The following is a 13,965-nucleotide window of genomic DNA, read 5'->3' on the forward strand; positions in this document are numbered from 1 at the left end:
GCATACACTGTCACAATCGCATGTGATAAAGGAATTTTACGAAGAGTATGTTGCGGCATGTAGTGTCGCCCCTGCATGGTTTGTCGCCAGCGACAATACGTGCAGTCTCACAGCAAATACTGTCGCCCCTCTGCACTGCTGCTGCTGTTGTTGTTGTTGTGTGCATGTGCACACGTGTGTAATTCGTGTGTTTGTTTGAATTGACACTCCTGTTTATGTAAAAGGGTGTGTTGTGGGAGAGGGGGCATGATAGGGGGCAGGTGGATTTGACGTGTGTGTGAACGTGTGTGAATGCACGTGCATGTCTGCATGTGTGTGTGTGTGTGTGTGTGTGTGTGTTTAGATTTGCAAATGTTGCCTGGTTATACTTTTGGAGTTAAAAGACATTTTGTGTTTTCTCAACTTTTATGTCACATTGTTGTGTATTTGGAAATGTTTGTTCTGGGCATGAAAAGATTATTTTGCAGTGATCCTCCATACTCCAACAGGAGTGAAAGGATAATTAAAACTTGAAACTTGTGTGTGTGTGGGTGTATGTGTGTATGTGCGTGTGTGTGTGTGTGCATGTGTGTGTGTGTGTGTGTGTGTGTGTGCATGTGTGTGTGTGTGTGTGTGTGTGTGTGTGTGTGTGCATGTGTGTGTGTGTGTGTGTGTGTGTGTTATCTTATCTGCGAGGGCATAACCCTTCAACGACGTCAGCTGGGTCGTAAAGTTACGTCACAACTTCTCAACCAGTGGGTTCGGGATCTTGAGTCGATCGATAAAGTCAAGGTGGATGGGCAGTAAACTGGTCAGCTTTAGCAACTGTCACTCTGTGTGAGTGAGTGAGTGAGTGAGAGTGTGTGTGTGTGTATCATCTTATCTGCAAGAGCACAGCCATTGAATGACTATGGTTGGTCGTAAAAGTTACTCCTCACTCACTCGTCACAACAGCACCAGTGCAGACCAGGGCGTCAAACATGCAGTGAGGGCTGCACGTATTGTCGCCGGCAACAATCCATGCAGGGGCAACAATCCATGCAGGGGCAACAATACATGTCGCAAAAGGTATACTAATCAGAAGCAAAATACATGATCACCATTAAAACATCCATCACCAACACACTAGTGTTGCATGAAAACTTCACATCTCAACACGTACTGATTTTGTACATTTGACTCCTGTGCAATGCCCAGCATGCTCGCGTGCAAACTCGGACGAGCACACACACACACACACACACACACACACACACACGACATATGCACGTATGGGTGCGCATATGTGAGTGCACACACACACACACTGACCTCGTCTTCTGGTTCATCTTGCCAAATTTCTTCAGTCGATATGAGACCCTTGAGATGAAGAATCTGAAACACGTATGCACACACTGGAACGTACACGTACATAAAGCAAACATACATACATACATATATACATACATACACACGCAAACGCACTTACATACTCGCGCACACACATGCACGCATCCATACCTTCTGTGGCAGTCATGCTTAAATCATTCCTGTCTTTAACACACTGCTTAAAACTTATTCAAAAATAATTCCCTCCCTAATTCATTGCATATTCTTCAATCAGTTACATTAAATTGGGAATATGCATGCCTTTAACGTTAAAAATGTATAGATAGACAGATAGTTACATATATATATATATATATATATATATATATATATATATATATATATACAGAGAGAGAGAGAGAGGGGGGGGGGGTGCGTGCGCGCGCGTGTCTGCTCCCGTGAGTAGTATACATGCAGGTACGTGCACCAGGGATGAGTGACTTTAAAAAATTGGACAGTGTTTCTTTGCTGTGCTTATTTTATCTGTAGTTATCATCATAATTTATCAAATCATCATTAGCCTGGGCTATTTAAAGTGTTAAACAGACCTCTCTTGCGGCCCTCTCCCCGGCCTGGATTGCGCCCTCCATGTAGCCTGTCCACTGGGTGGCTGTCTCTGTGCCGGCAAAGTGCACTCTGCCCACCGGCTGTCTCAGTGCTCTGCAACACTCACCAATGGGTGGGCTGGCTTTGTAGTTTGGTGTGGTATGTTGTGTTGTTTGGTGCTGTGTTGTCTGGTGTTCTGTGGCAATGTGTTGTGTTGTGTCGTGCAGTACTGTGTTGTGTGGCAATGTGTTGTGTTGTGTCGTGCAGTACTGTGTTGTGTGGCAATGTGTTGTGTTGTGTCGTGCAGTACTGTGTTGTGTGGCAATGTGTTGTGTTGTGTCGTGCAGTACTGTGTTGTGTGGCAATGTGTTGTGTTGTGTCGTGCAGTACTGTGTTGTTTGGCAATGTGTTGTGTCGTGCAGTACTGTGTTGTTTGGCAATGTGTTGTGTTGTGTCGTGCAGTACTGTGTTGTTTGGCAATGTGTTGTGTTGTGTCGTGCAGTACTGTGTTGTGTGGCAATGTGTTGTGTCGTGCAGTACTGTGTTGTGTGGCAATGTGTTGTGTTGTGTCGTGCATTACTGTGTTGTGTGGCAATGTGTTGTGTTGTGTCGTGCAGTACTGTGTTGTGTGGCAATGTGTTGTGTCGTGCAGTACTGTGTTGTGTGGCAATGTGTTGTGTTGTGTCGTCCAGTACTGTGTTGTGTGGCAATGTGTTGTGTTGTGTCGTGCAGTACTGTGTTGTTTGGCAATGTGTTGTGTCGTGCAGTACTGTGTTGTGTGGCAATGTGTTGTGTTGTGTCGTGCAGCACTGTGTTGTGTGGCAATGTGTTGTGTTGTGTCGTGCAGTACTGTGTTGTTTGGCAATGTGTTGTGTCGTGCAGTACTGTGTTGTGTGGCAATGTGTTGTGTTGTGTCGTGCAGTACTGTGTTGTGTGGCAATGTGTTGTGTCGTGCAGTACTGTGTTGTGTGGCAATGTGTTGTGTTGTGTCGTGCAGCACTGTGTTGTGTGGCAATGTGTTGTGTCGTCCAGTACTGTGTTGTGTGGCAATGTGTTGTGTTGTGTCGGGCAGTACTGTGTTGTGTGGCAATGTGTTGTGTCGTCCAGTACTGTGTTGTGTGGCAATGTGTTGTGTTGTGTCGTGCAGTACTGTGTTGTTTGGCAATGTGTTGTGTTGTGTCGTGCATTACTGTGTTGTGTGGCAATGTGTTGTGTTGTGTCGTGCAGTACTGTGTTGTGTGGCAATGTGTTGTGTTGTATCGTGCAGTACTGTGTTGTGTGGCAATGTGTTGTGTTGTGTCGGGCAGTACTGTGTTGTGTGGCAATGTGTTGTGTCGTGCAGTACTGTGTTGTTTGGCAATGTGTTGTGTTGTGTCGTCCAGTACTGTGTTGTGTGGCAATGTGTTGTGTTGTGTCGTCCAGTACTGTGTTGTGTGGCAATGTGTTGTGTTGTGTCGTCCAGTACTGTGTTGTGTGGCAATGTGTTGTGTTGTGTCGTCCAGTACTGTGTTGTGTGGCAATGTGTTGTGTTGTGTCGGGCAGTACTGTGTTGTGTGGCAATGTGTTGTGTCGTGCAGTACTGTGTTGTGTGGCAATGTGTTGTGTCGTGCAGTACTGTGTTGTGTGGCAATGTGTTGTGTCGTGCAGTACTGTGTTGTGTGGCAATGTGTTGTGTCGTGCAGTACTGTGTTGTTTGGCAATGTGTTGTGTCGTGCAGTACTGTGTTGTGTGGCAATGTGTTGTGTTGTATCGTGCAGTACTGTGTTGTTTGGCAATGTGTTGTGTTGTGTCGTGCAGTACTGTGTTGTGTGGCAATGTGTTGTGTTGTATCGTGCAGTACTGTGTTGTTTGGCAATGTGTTGTGTTGTGTCGTGCAGTACTGTGTTGTGTGGCAATGTGTTGTGTTGTATCGTGCAGTACTGTGTTGTTTGGCAATGTGTTGTGTTGTGTCGTGCAGTACTGTGTTGTGTGGCAATGTGTTGTGTTGTGTCGTGCAGTACTGTGTTGTGTGGCAATGTGTTGTGTTGTGTCGTGCAGTACTGTGTTGTGTGGCAATGTGTTGTGTTGTGTCGTGCAGTACTGTGTTGTTTGGCAATGTGTTGTGTTGTGTCGTGCAGTACTGTGTTGTGTGGCAATGTGTTGTGTCGTGCAGTACTGTGTTGTGTGGCAATGTGTTGTGTTGTGTCGTGCAGTACTGTGTTGTGTGGCAATGTGTTGTGTTGTGTCGTGCAGTACTATGTTGTGTGGCAATGTGTTGTGTTGTGTCGTGCAGTACTGTGTTGTGTGGCAATGTGCTGTGTCGTGCAGTACTGTGTTGTGTGGCAATGTGTTGTGTTGTGTCGGGCAGTACTGTGTTGTGTGGCAATGTGTTGTGTTGTGTCGTGCAGTACTGTGTTGTGTGGCAATGTGTTGTGTTGTGTCGTGCAGTACTATGTTGTGTGGCAATGTGTTGTGTCGTGCAGTACTGTGTTGTGTGGCAATGTGTTGTGTTGTGTCGTGCAGTACTGTGTTATGTGGCAATGTGTTGTGTCGTGTCGTGCAGTACTGTGTTGTGTGGCAATGTGTTGTGTTGTGTCGTGCAGTACTGTGTTGTGTGGCAATGTGTTGTGTTGTGTCGTGCAGTACTGTGTTATGTGGCAATGTGTTGTGTCGTGTCGTGCAGTACTGTGTTGTGTGGCAATGTGTTGTGTTGTGTCGGGCAGTACTGTGTTGTGTGGCAATGTGTTGTGTCGTCCAGTACTGTGTTGTGTGGCAATGTGTTGTGTCGTGCAGTACTGTGTTGTGTGGCAATGTGTTGTGTTGTGTCGTCCAGTACTGTGTTGTGTGGCAATGTGTTGTGTTGTGTCGTGCAGTACTGTGTTGTTTGGCAATGTGTTGTGTCGTGCAGTACTGTGTTGTGTGGCAATGTGTTGTCTTGTGTCGTGCAGCACTGTGTTGTGTGGCAATGTGTTGTGTTGTGTCGTGCAGTACTGTGTTGTTTGGCAATGTGTTGTGTCGTGCAGTACTGTGTTGTGTGGCAATGTGTTGTGTTGTGTCGTCCAGTACTGTGTTGTGTGGCAATGTGTTGTGTTGTGTCGTGCAGTACTGTGTTGTTTGGCAATGTGTTGTGTCGTGCAGTACTGTGTTGTGTGGCAATGTGTTGTGTTGTGTCGTGCAGCACTGTGTTGTGTGGCAATGTGTTGTGTTGTGTCGTGCAGTACTGTGTTGTGTGGCAATGTGCTGTGTCGTGCAGTACTGTGTTGTGTGGCAATGTGTTGTGTTGTGTCGGGCAGTACTGTGTTGTGTGGCAATGTGTTGTGTTGTTTCGTGCAGTACTGTGTTGTGTGGCAATGTGTTGTGTTGTGTCGTGCAGTACTGTGTTGTGTGGCAATGTGTTGTGTTGTGTCGTGCAGTACTGTGTTGTTTGGCAATGTGTTATGTTGTGTCGTGCAGTACTGTGTTGTGTGGCAATGTGTTGTGTTGTGTCGTGCAGTACTGTGTTGTGTGGCAATGTGTTGTGTTGTGTCGTGCAGTACTGTGTTGTGTGGCAATGTGTTGTGTTGTGCAGTACTGTGTTGTGTGGCAATGTGTTGTGTTGTGTCGTGCAGTACTGTGTTGTGTGGCAATGTGTTGTGTCGTGCAGTACTGTGTTGTTTGACAATGTGTTGTGTTGTGTCGTGCAGTACTGTGTTGTGTGGCAATGTGTTGTGTCGTTCAGTACTGTGTTGTTTGGCAATGTGTTGTGTCGTGTCGTGCAATACTGTGTTGTGTGGCAATGTGTTGTGTCGTGTCGTGCAATATTGTACTGTGTGGCAATGTGTTGTGTCGTATTGTGCAATATTGTATTGTGTGGCAATGTGTTGTGTCGTGTCGTGCAATATTGTATTGTGTGGCAATGTGTTGTGTTGTGTCGTGCAGTACTGTGTTGTGTGGCAATGTGTTGTGTCGTTCAGTACTGTGTTGTTTGGCAATGTGTTGTGTCGTGTCGTGCAATACTGTGTTGTGTGGCAATGTGTTGTGTCGTGTCGTGCAATATTGTACTGTGTGGCAATGTGTTGTGTCGTATTGTGCAATATTGTATTGTGTGGCAATGTGTTGTGTCGTGTCGTGCAATATTGTATTGTGTGGCAATGTGTTGTGTCGTATTGTGCAGTGATATATTGTGTTTACAGTATTGTAGTGTATTCTTCAGCTCTCTTTGCTTCATTTCTCTGCAACCGTCAGTACTAAGTACTTTTGTGTTGCGGTGTTATGTACTATGTTGTCTTATACTTTTCTGTGTTGCGTAATACATTTAAAGTGTACTGCAGTAGAATGCTGTTCGAGGTTTACTCTGTTTTAATACAGAAGCTTCGAGCTATAGACGTATTTCGGTTACCTCCCACGTTGGGAAAGTCATGGAGAAAATTGTAAATATTAGAATGGTATATTACTGTGACAAAAATAACATAATTCCGTAAGCTGAAACTGGATTCCGGAAACGATCTACAACTGATCATCTGATCCGTCTCACTACCCAAATTAAAAAAAACAGTTTTCTAAGCGAAAAAGTATCCTTGCGTCCTTCTTCGATCTTATGACCGAGTATGGCATAGCAGACTGTTATTTAAGCTGAAACAAACTGGTCTGTCGGGTCATGTTTATGACTATGTTAAATCCTTTTTAAGTGGGAGATATAGTGGCAAAAGTGGGAGTAACTTTATCAACCTCTAGACCTATAAACATGGGAATCCCGCAGGGTCCCATTATTTCTCCATTGTTGTTCAACATTACGCTTTATGATTTACACACATGTTTTCATCATCTACCAAGCTGGCACAATATGCTGACGATATTGCTATATGGATTCAGACGTCCTTGAGGAAAAGGACAAGCCTACATTACATCAATTATGTACACAAACATTTTCAGGGTGACCTCGATAGACTGAGTAGCTATATGCACTCTAATGATTTTGAGTTTTCTGCAGAAAAAACACATTTGATCCTCTTTAATAATGGTTATAACCCCAGCAAACTACCACGATTTTTGGGGGGAGGACGTGAAATATTTTTCAAGACGGAAATAAAATTTCTTGGGATCCTATTTACTTCAAAACTAAACTGGAAGAAACGCATTGATTCAATGGTGACTAAAGCAGTTAAAATTTAAATTTCTTAAAAATTGTAAGTCATTCTCCTTGGGGACAAGACTCCAAAATTCTTTTACATTTAGCGACATCTCTCGTAAGATCAAGATTGACCTACGGTCAAGAAAACTTCTTTTCTGCTCTGCCGACGTTTCTAAAGAAGCTGCGAATAATTGACAGTAAAGCTGTGAAACTGGCTTTAGGGGTACCTGTGCATACTAAGACCTCAGAAGCCTATAAACTTGCGGTTATTCTACCACTAGATGAAATCAGAAAATTAAGTTCTGCTAAGTACATTGTGAGATGTACAACAGTGGATTAATTTGAGGAATTGAATATTAGGTCTGATATTGATTTTCCAAAAAATGCAGAAAATAATTCAAATCTACAAACCATTCGCACATATATGTCAGATATTTCAAATTCTTCAGGCATTGATTTACATGATATGGCACCTCGTGTTCTGGTGCCACCTGTCCCCCCCCCAGTGTGGTGTGGTGTGGTGTGGTGTGCTGTAGTGTGGTGTGGTGTGGTGTGGCGTGCTGTAGTGTGGTGTGGTGTGGTGTGGTGTGGCGTGCTGTAGTGTGGTGTGGTGTGGTGTGGTGTGCTGTGGTGTGGTGTGGTGTGGTGTGGTGTGCTGTAGTGTGGTGTGGTGTGGTGTGGTGTGGCGTGCTGTGGTGTGGTGTGGTGTGGTATGGTGTGCTGTAGTGTGGTGTGGTGTGGTGTGGCGTGCTGTGGTGTGGTGTGGTGTGGTGTGGTGTGGCGTGCTGTGGTGTGGTGTGGTGTGGTGTGCTGTGCTGTGGTATGGTGTGGTGTGGCGTGCTGTGGTGTGCTGTAGTGTGGTGTGCTGTGGTGTGGTGTGGTGTGGTGTGGTGTAGTGTGGTGTGGTGTGGTGTGGTGTGGTGTGGTGTGGTGTGGCGTGCTGTGGTGTGGTGTGGTGTGGTGTGGCGTGCTGTGGTGTGGTGTGGTGTGGTGTGCTGTGCTGTGGTATGGTGTGGTGTGGCGTGCTGTGGTGTGCTGTAGTGTGGTGTGCTGTGGTGTGGTGTGGTGTGGTGTGGTGTAGTGTGGTGTGGTGTGGTGTGGTGTGGTGTGGTGTGGTGTGGTGTGCTGTAGTGTGGTGTGGTGTGGCGTGCTGTGGTGTGCTGTAGTGTGGTGTGGTGTGGTGTGGTGTGGTGTGGTGTGGTGTGGTGTGGTGTGCTGTAGTGTGGTGTGGTGTGGTGTGCTGTGGTGTGCTGTAGTGTGGTGTGGTGTGGTGTGGTGTGGTGTGCTGTGGTGTGCTGTGGTGTGCTGTAGTGTGGTGTGCTGTGGTGTGGTGTGGTGTGGTGTGGTGTGGTGTGCTGTAGTGTGGTGTGGTGTGGTGTGGTGTGGTGTGGTGTGGTGTGGTGTGCTGTAGTGTGGTGTGGTGTGGTGTGCTGTGGTGTGCTGTAGTGTGGTGTGGTGTGGTGTGGTGTGGTGTGCTGTGGTGTGCTGTGGTGTGCTGTAGTGTGGTGTGCTGTGGTGTGCTGTGCTGTGGTGTGCTGTGGTGTGCTGTAGTGTGGTGTGGTGTGGTGTGCTGTGCTGTGGTGTGCTGTGCTGTGCTGTGCTGTGCTGTGCTGTGCTGTGCTGTGGTGTGCTGTAGTCTGGTGTGGTGTGGTATGGTATGCTGTGGTGTGGTGTGCTGTGGTGTGCTGTAGTGTGGTGTGCTGTGGTGTGGTGTGGTGTGGTGTGGTGTGCTGTGGTGTGCTGTGGTGTGGTGTGCTGTGGTGTGGTGTGGTGTGGTGTGCTGTAGTGTGGTGTGGTGTGGTGTGCTGTGGTGTGGTGTGGTGTGGTGTGGTGTGGTGTGCTGTAGTGTGGTGTGGTGTGGTGTGCTGTGCTGTAGTGTGGTGTGGTGTGGTGTGGTGTGGTGTGGTGTGCTGTGGTGTGCTGTAGTGTGGTGTGGTGTGGTGTGGTGTGGTGTGGTGTGCTGTAGTGTGGTGTGGTGTGGTGTGCTGTGGTGTGGTGTGGTGTGCTGTGGTGTGCTGTAGTGTGGTGTGGTGTGGTGTGCTGTGGTGTGGTATGGTGTGGTGTGCTGTGCTGTGGTGTGCTGTGGTGTGCTGTGGTGTGGTGTGGTGTGCTGTGCTGTGGTGTGGTGTGGTGTGCTGTGGTGTGCTGTGGTGTGGTGTGGTGTGCTGTGGTGTGGTGTGGTGTGCTGTGGTGTGCTGTGCTGTGCTGTGGTGTGCTGTGCTGTGCTGTGCTGTGCTGTGCTGTGCTGTGCTGTAGTGTGGTGTGGTGTGGTGTGGTGTGCTGTGCTGTGGTGTGCTGTGGTGTGCTGTAGTCTGGTGTGGTGTGGTATGGTATGCTGTGGTGTGGTGTGCTGTGGTGTGCTGTGGTGTGGTGTAGTGTGGTGTGGTGTGGTGTGGTGTGGTGTGGCGTGCTGTGGTGTGCTGTAGTGTGGTGTGGTGTGGTATGGTGTGGTGTGGTGTGGTGTGCTGTGCTGTGCTGTGGTGTGCTGTGGTGTGCTGTGGTGTGGTGTGGTGTGGTGTGGTGTGGCGTGCTGTGGTGTGCTGTGGTGTGCTGTAGTGTGGTGTGGTGTGGTATGGTGTGCTGCGGTGTGGTGTGGTGTGGTGTGGTGTGGTGTGGTGTGCTGTGGTGTGGTGTGCTGTGGTGTGGTGTGCTGTGGTGTGCTGTAGTGTGGTGTGGTGTGCTGTGGTGTGGTATGGTGTGGTGTGGTGTTCTGTGGTGTGGTATGGTGTGGTGTGGTGTGGTGTTGTGTGCTGTAGTGTGGTATGGTGTGGTGTGGTGTGGTGTGCTGTGCTGTGGTATGCTGTGCTGTGCTATGGTGAGGTGTGGTGTAGTGTGGTGTGGTATGGTGTTGTGTGGTATGGTGTGGTGTGGCGTGCTGTGGTGTGGTGTGGGGTGGTGTGCTGTGCTGTGGTGTGGTGTGCTGTAGTGTGGTGTGCTGTGCTGTGGTGTGGTGTGGTGTGGTGTGGTGTGGTGTGCTGTGGTGTGCTGTAGTGTGGTGTGGTGTGGGGTGTGGTGTGGTGTGGTGTGGTGTGGTGTGGTGTGGTGTGGTGTGGTGTGCTGTGGTGTGGTGTGGTGTGGTGTGGTGTGGTGTGGTGTGGTGTGCTGTAGTCTGGTGTGGTGTGGTATGGTGTGCTGTGGTGTGGTGTGGTGTGGTATGGTGTGCTGTGGTGTGGTGTGCTGTGGTATGGTGTGCTGTGGTGTGGTGTGCTGTGGTGTGGTGTGGTGTGGTGTGGTGTGGTGTGCTGTAGTGTGGTGTGGTGTGGTGTGGTGTGGTGTGGCGTGCTGTGGTGTGCTGTGGTGTGCTGTAGTGTGGTGTGGTGTGGTGTGGTGTGGTATGGTGTGCTGTGGTGTGGTGTGCTGTGGTGTGGTGTGGTGTGGTGTGCTGTAGTGTGGTGTGGTGTGGTGTGGTGTGGCGTGCTGTGGTGTGCTGTGGTGTGCTGTAGTGTGGTGTGGTGTGGTATGGTGTGGTGTGGTGTGGTGTGCTGTGGTGTGGTGTGCTGTGGTGTGCTGTAGTGTGGTGTGGTGTGGTGTGGTGTAGCGTGCTGTGGTGTGCTGTAGTGTGGTGTGGTGTGGTATGGTGTGGTGTGGTGTGGTGTGGTATGGTGTGGTGTGGTGTGCTGTGGTATGGTGTGGTGTGGTGTGGTATGGTGTGCTGTGGTGTGCTGTAGTGTTGTGTGGTGTGCTGTAGTGTGGTGTGGTGTGGTGTGGTATGGTGTGGTGTGGTGTTCTGTGGTGTGGTATGGTGTGGTGTGGTGTGGTGTTGTGTGCTGTAGTGTGTGGTATGGTGTGGTATGGTGTGGTGTGGTGTGCTGTGGTGTGCTGTAGTGTGGTGTGGTGTGGTGTGGTGTGGTGTGGTGTGGTGTGGTATGGTGTGGTGTGGTATGGTGTGGTGTGGTGTGCTGTGGTGTGCTGTGGTATGCTGTGCTGTGCTATGGTGAGGTGTGGTGTAGTGTGGTGTGGTATGGTGTTGTGTGGTATGGTGTGGTGTGGTGTGCTGTGGTGTAGTGTGCTGTGGTGTGCTGTAGTGTGGTATGGTGTGGTGTGGTGTGGTGTGGTGTGGTGTGGTGTGGTAATGGTGTGCTGTGGTATGGTGTGCTGTGCTGTGGTGTGGTGTGGTGTGGTGTAGTGTGGTGTGGTGTGGTGTGGTGTGGTGTGCTGTAGTGTGGTGTGCTGTGGTGTGCTGTAGTGTGGTGTGGTGTGGTGTGGTGTGGTGTGGTGTGGTGTGGTAATGGTGTGCTGTGGTATGGTGTGCTGTGCTGTGGTGTGGTGTGGTGTGGTGTAGTGTGGTGTGGTGTGGTGTAGTGTGGTGTGGTGTAGTGTGGTGTGCTGTGCTGTGCTGTGCTGTGGTGTGGTGTGGTGTGCTGTAGTGTGGTGTGGTGTGGTGTGGTGTGTTGTAGTGTTGTGTGGTGTGGTGTGGTGTGGTGTGCTGTAGTGTGGTGTAGTGTGGTGTGGTGTGGTGTGGTGTGCTGTAGTGTGGTGTGGTGTGGTGTGGTGTGCTGTAGTGTGGTGTGGTGTGCTGTAGTGTGGCGTGGTGTGGTGTGCTGTAGTGTGGTGTGGTGTGCTGTGGTGTGGTGTGGTGTGGTGTGGTGTGGTGTGCTGTGCTGTAGTGTGGTGTGGTGTGGTGTGGTGTGCTGTGCTGTAGTGTGGTGTGGTGTGGTGTGCTGTGCTGTAGTGTGGTGTGGTGTGGTGTGGTGTGGTGTGGTGTGCTGTAGTGTGGTGTGGTGTGCTGTGTGTGGTGTGGTGTGGTGTGGTGTGGTGTGGTGTGGGTGTGCTGTGGTGTGCTGTGGTGTGCTGTGGTGTGCTGTGCTGTGGTGTGCTGTTGTGTGGTGTGGTGTGGTGTGCTGTGGTGTGGTGTGGTGTGGTGTGGTATGGTGTGCTGTGGTGTGGTGTGGTGTGGTGTGGTGTGGTGTTGTGTGGTGTGGTGTGCTGTGGTGTGCTGTAGTGTGGTGTGGTGTGCTGTAGTGTGCTGTGGTATGGTGTGCTGTGGTGTGGTATGGTGTGGTGTGGTGTGGTGTGGTGTGGTGTGGTGTGGTGTTGTGTGGTGTGGTGTGCTGTAGTGTGCTGTGGTATGGTGTGCTGTGGTGTGGTATGGTGTGGTGTGGTGTGGTATGGTGTGGTGTGGTGTGGTGTTGTGTGGTGTGGTGTGCTGTAGTGTGCTGTGGTATGGTGTGCTGTGGTGTGGTATGGTGTGGTGTGGTGTGGTGTTGTGTGGTGTGGTGTGCTGTGGTGTGCTGTAGTGTGGTGTGGTGTGGTGTGGTGTGGTGTGCTGTGGTGTGCTGTAGTGTGGTGTGGTGTGGTGTGGTGTGCTGTGCTGTGGTATGGTGTGGTGTGGTGTGGTGTGGTATGGTGTGCTGTGGTGTGCTGTAGTGTGGTGTGGTGTGGTGTGGTGTGGTATGGTGTGGTGTGGTGTGGTGTGGTGTGCTGTGGTGTGGTGTGGTGTGCTGTGCTATGGTGAGGTGTGGTGTGGTGTGGTGTGGTGTGCTATGGTGTGGTGTGGTGTGGTGTGGTGTGCTGTGCTGTGGTATGGTGTGGTGTGGTGTGGTGTGATATGGTGTGGTGTGGTGTGGTGTGGTATGGTGTGATATGGTGTGGTGTGGTATGGTGTAGTGTGCTGTGGTGTGGTGTGGTGTGGTATGGTATGGTGTGGTGTGGTGTGGTGTGGTGTGGTATGGTGTGCTGTGCTGTGCTATGCTGTGGTATGGTGTGCTGTGCTGTGCTGTGCTGTGGTATGCTGTGCTGTGCTGTGCTGTGCTGTGTTATGTGCACGTGCATGCAGTTTGTACTGCGGCGGATTAAGATGATTTTTCTCTCGCACTGAGACACAAGGTCACACAACATTGCACAACACGTATAAGTAATGTCTCAGTCGTGGACATTGCACACTTCGTGCCCGCTCAGAATCGACATTGGACGGAATTCTAGATGTAGGTATACCAAATGGTAAGTGGTCTCCCGTGAACAGAAGATCAAACGGCCCCCAGTTGCCATCTAAGAATCCGTCACGGAGATTCACAAGTTCAGTTAAAAAAAATCTCTCACTTCACATCCCTTCCATTCTGCCTGTCATTTACTAATGGGATTCTTGGGCTTCTGATGGTTGTGCATGTTCGTGTGCGGGTGTGTTTGCCTGTCTGTGTGAGCACACGCTTGTTCGTGTATGGCGTTCTTGATTCCTGCATGTTTATGTATGCATTTTTTTTTTTTTGAATGAACGCAGCGAGCTGCCTGCCTGGGAAGTGTGAGCGTCAATCTGCATTCTTCTTCTTCTCGTTATTATTATTATTATTATTGTTGTTGTTGTTGTTGTTGTTTTTAGAAAGATTCACTCTTTCTCCCTTTTATGGGTTTTTTAAATTTTATTTTATATATATATATAATTTTTTTTTAAATGAATATGATAAATGCATCTTTGTACAGTCAATTCTTTCGTGATGCAGGCAAAAGAGAGAGCTAAAGAGACGATGACAGAGGGTAGAAAAGGAAGAGAACAGGGAATTATGGGAAGCGGGGTAAGGAATGAGAGAGACAGACGCTGACGGACAGAGACAGAGACAGACACACAGACAGACGGACAGACGAACAGACAGGCACACACAGACACAGACAGACAGACACACAGAGACAGACACAGACATACTGACAGAGACATACAGACACACTGAGACAGACAGACAGAGACAGACGGACAGACAGACATGAAGACCCACTGCCCAAAGGTGGTGAGGAAACCAGGAGGCATCATGACGGTGTAGCATCCCCCCGACCACTCGTCTTCACACCAGTTCTTCTCCTCGTAGTGAACCGGCTGTGCAAACACACACACACACACACACACATACACGCACGCACACACACACACACACACACACACACACACACACACACACATTCGCATGCTCGCATGCGTACACAGTAATTTCTTTTCCCTCCCTCGAATTTTCCCCTACCTTCGTCTAATATCACTTTTTGTGAAAAGACGTTAA

The 13,965-nt window shown here is 49.2% G+C and overlaps 1 protein-coding gene across 1 annotated transcript in view; it reads right to left on the reverse strand.

The window, feature by feature from the left end:
• The window catches only part of LOC143275661 (amine oxidase [flavin-containing]-like), a 109,655-nt gene that overhangs the window by 4,808 nt on the left and 90,882 nt on the right, over positions 1-13,965 (reverse strand). The window contains exons 13-15 of the mRNA XM_076579936.1: positions 13,690-13,787; positions 1,896-2,007; positions 1,291-1,353 (exon numbers count right to left, since the gene is read on the reverse strand). Of these exons, the coding sequence (XP_076436051.1) occupies positions 1,291-1,353; positions 1,896-2,007; positions 13,690-13,787 (273 nt within the window). The remainder of the gene's footprint in view (positions 1-1,290; positions 1,354-1,895; positions 2,008-13,689; positions 13,788-13,965) is intronic.

The sequence above is a fragment of the Babylonia areolata genome, chromosome 30 (genome assembly GCF_041734735.1).
Source record: "Babylonia areolata isolate BAREFJ2019XMU chromosome 30, ASM4173473v1, whole genome shotgun sequence".
Taxonomy (NCBI): Eukaryota; Metazoa; Mollusca; class Gastropoda; order Neogastropoda; family Buccinidae; genus Babylonia; species Babylonia areolata.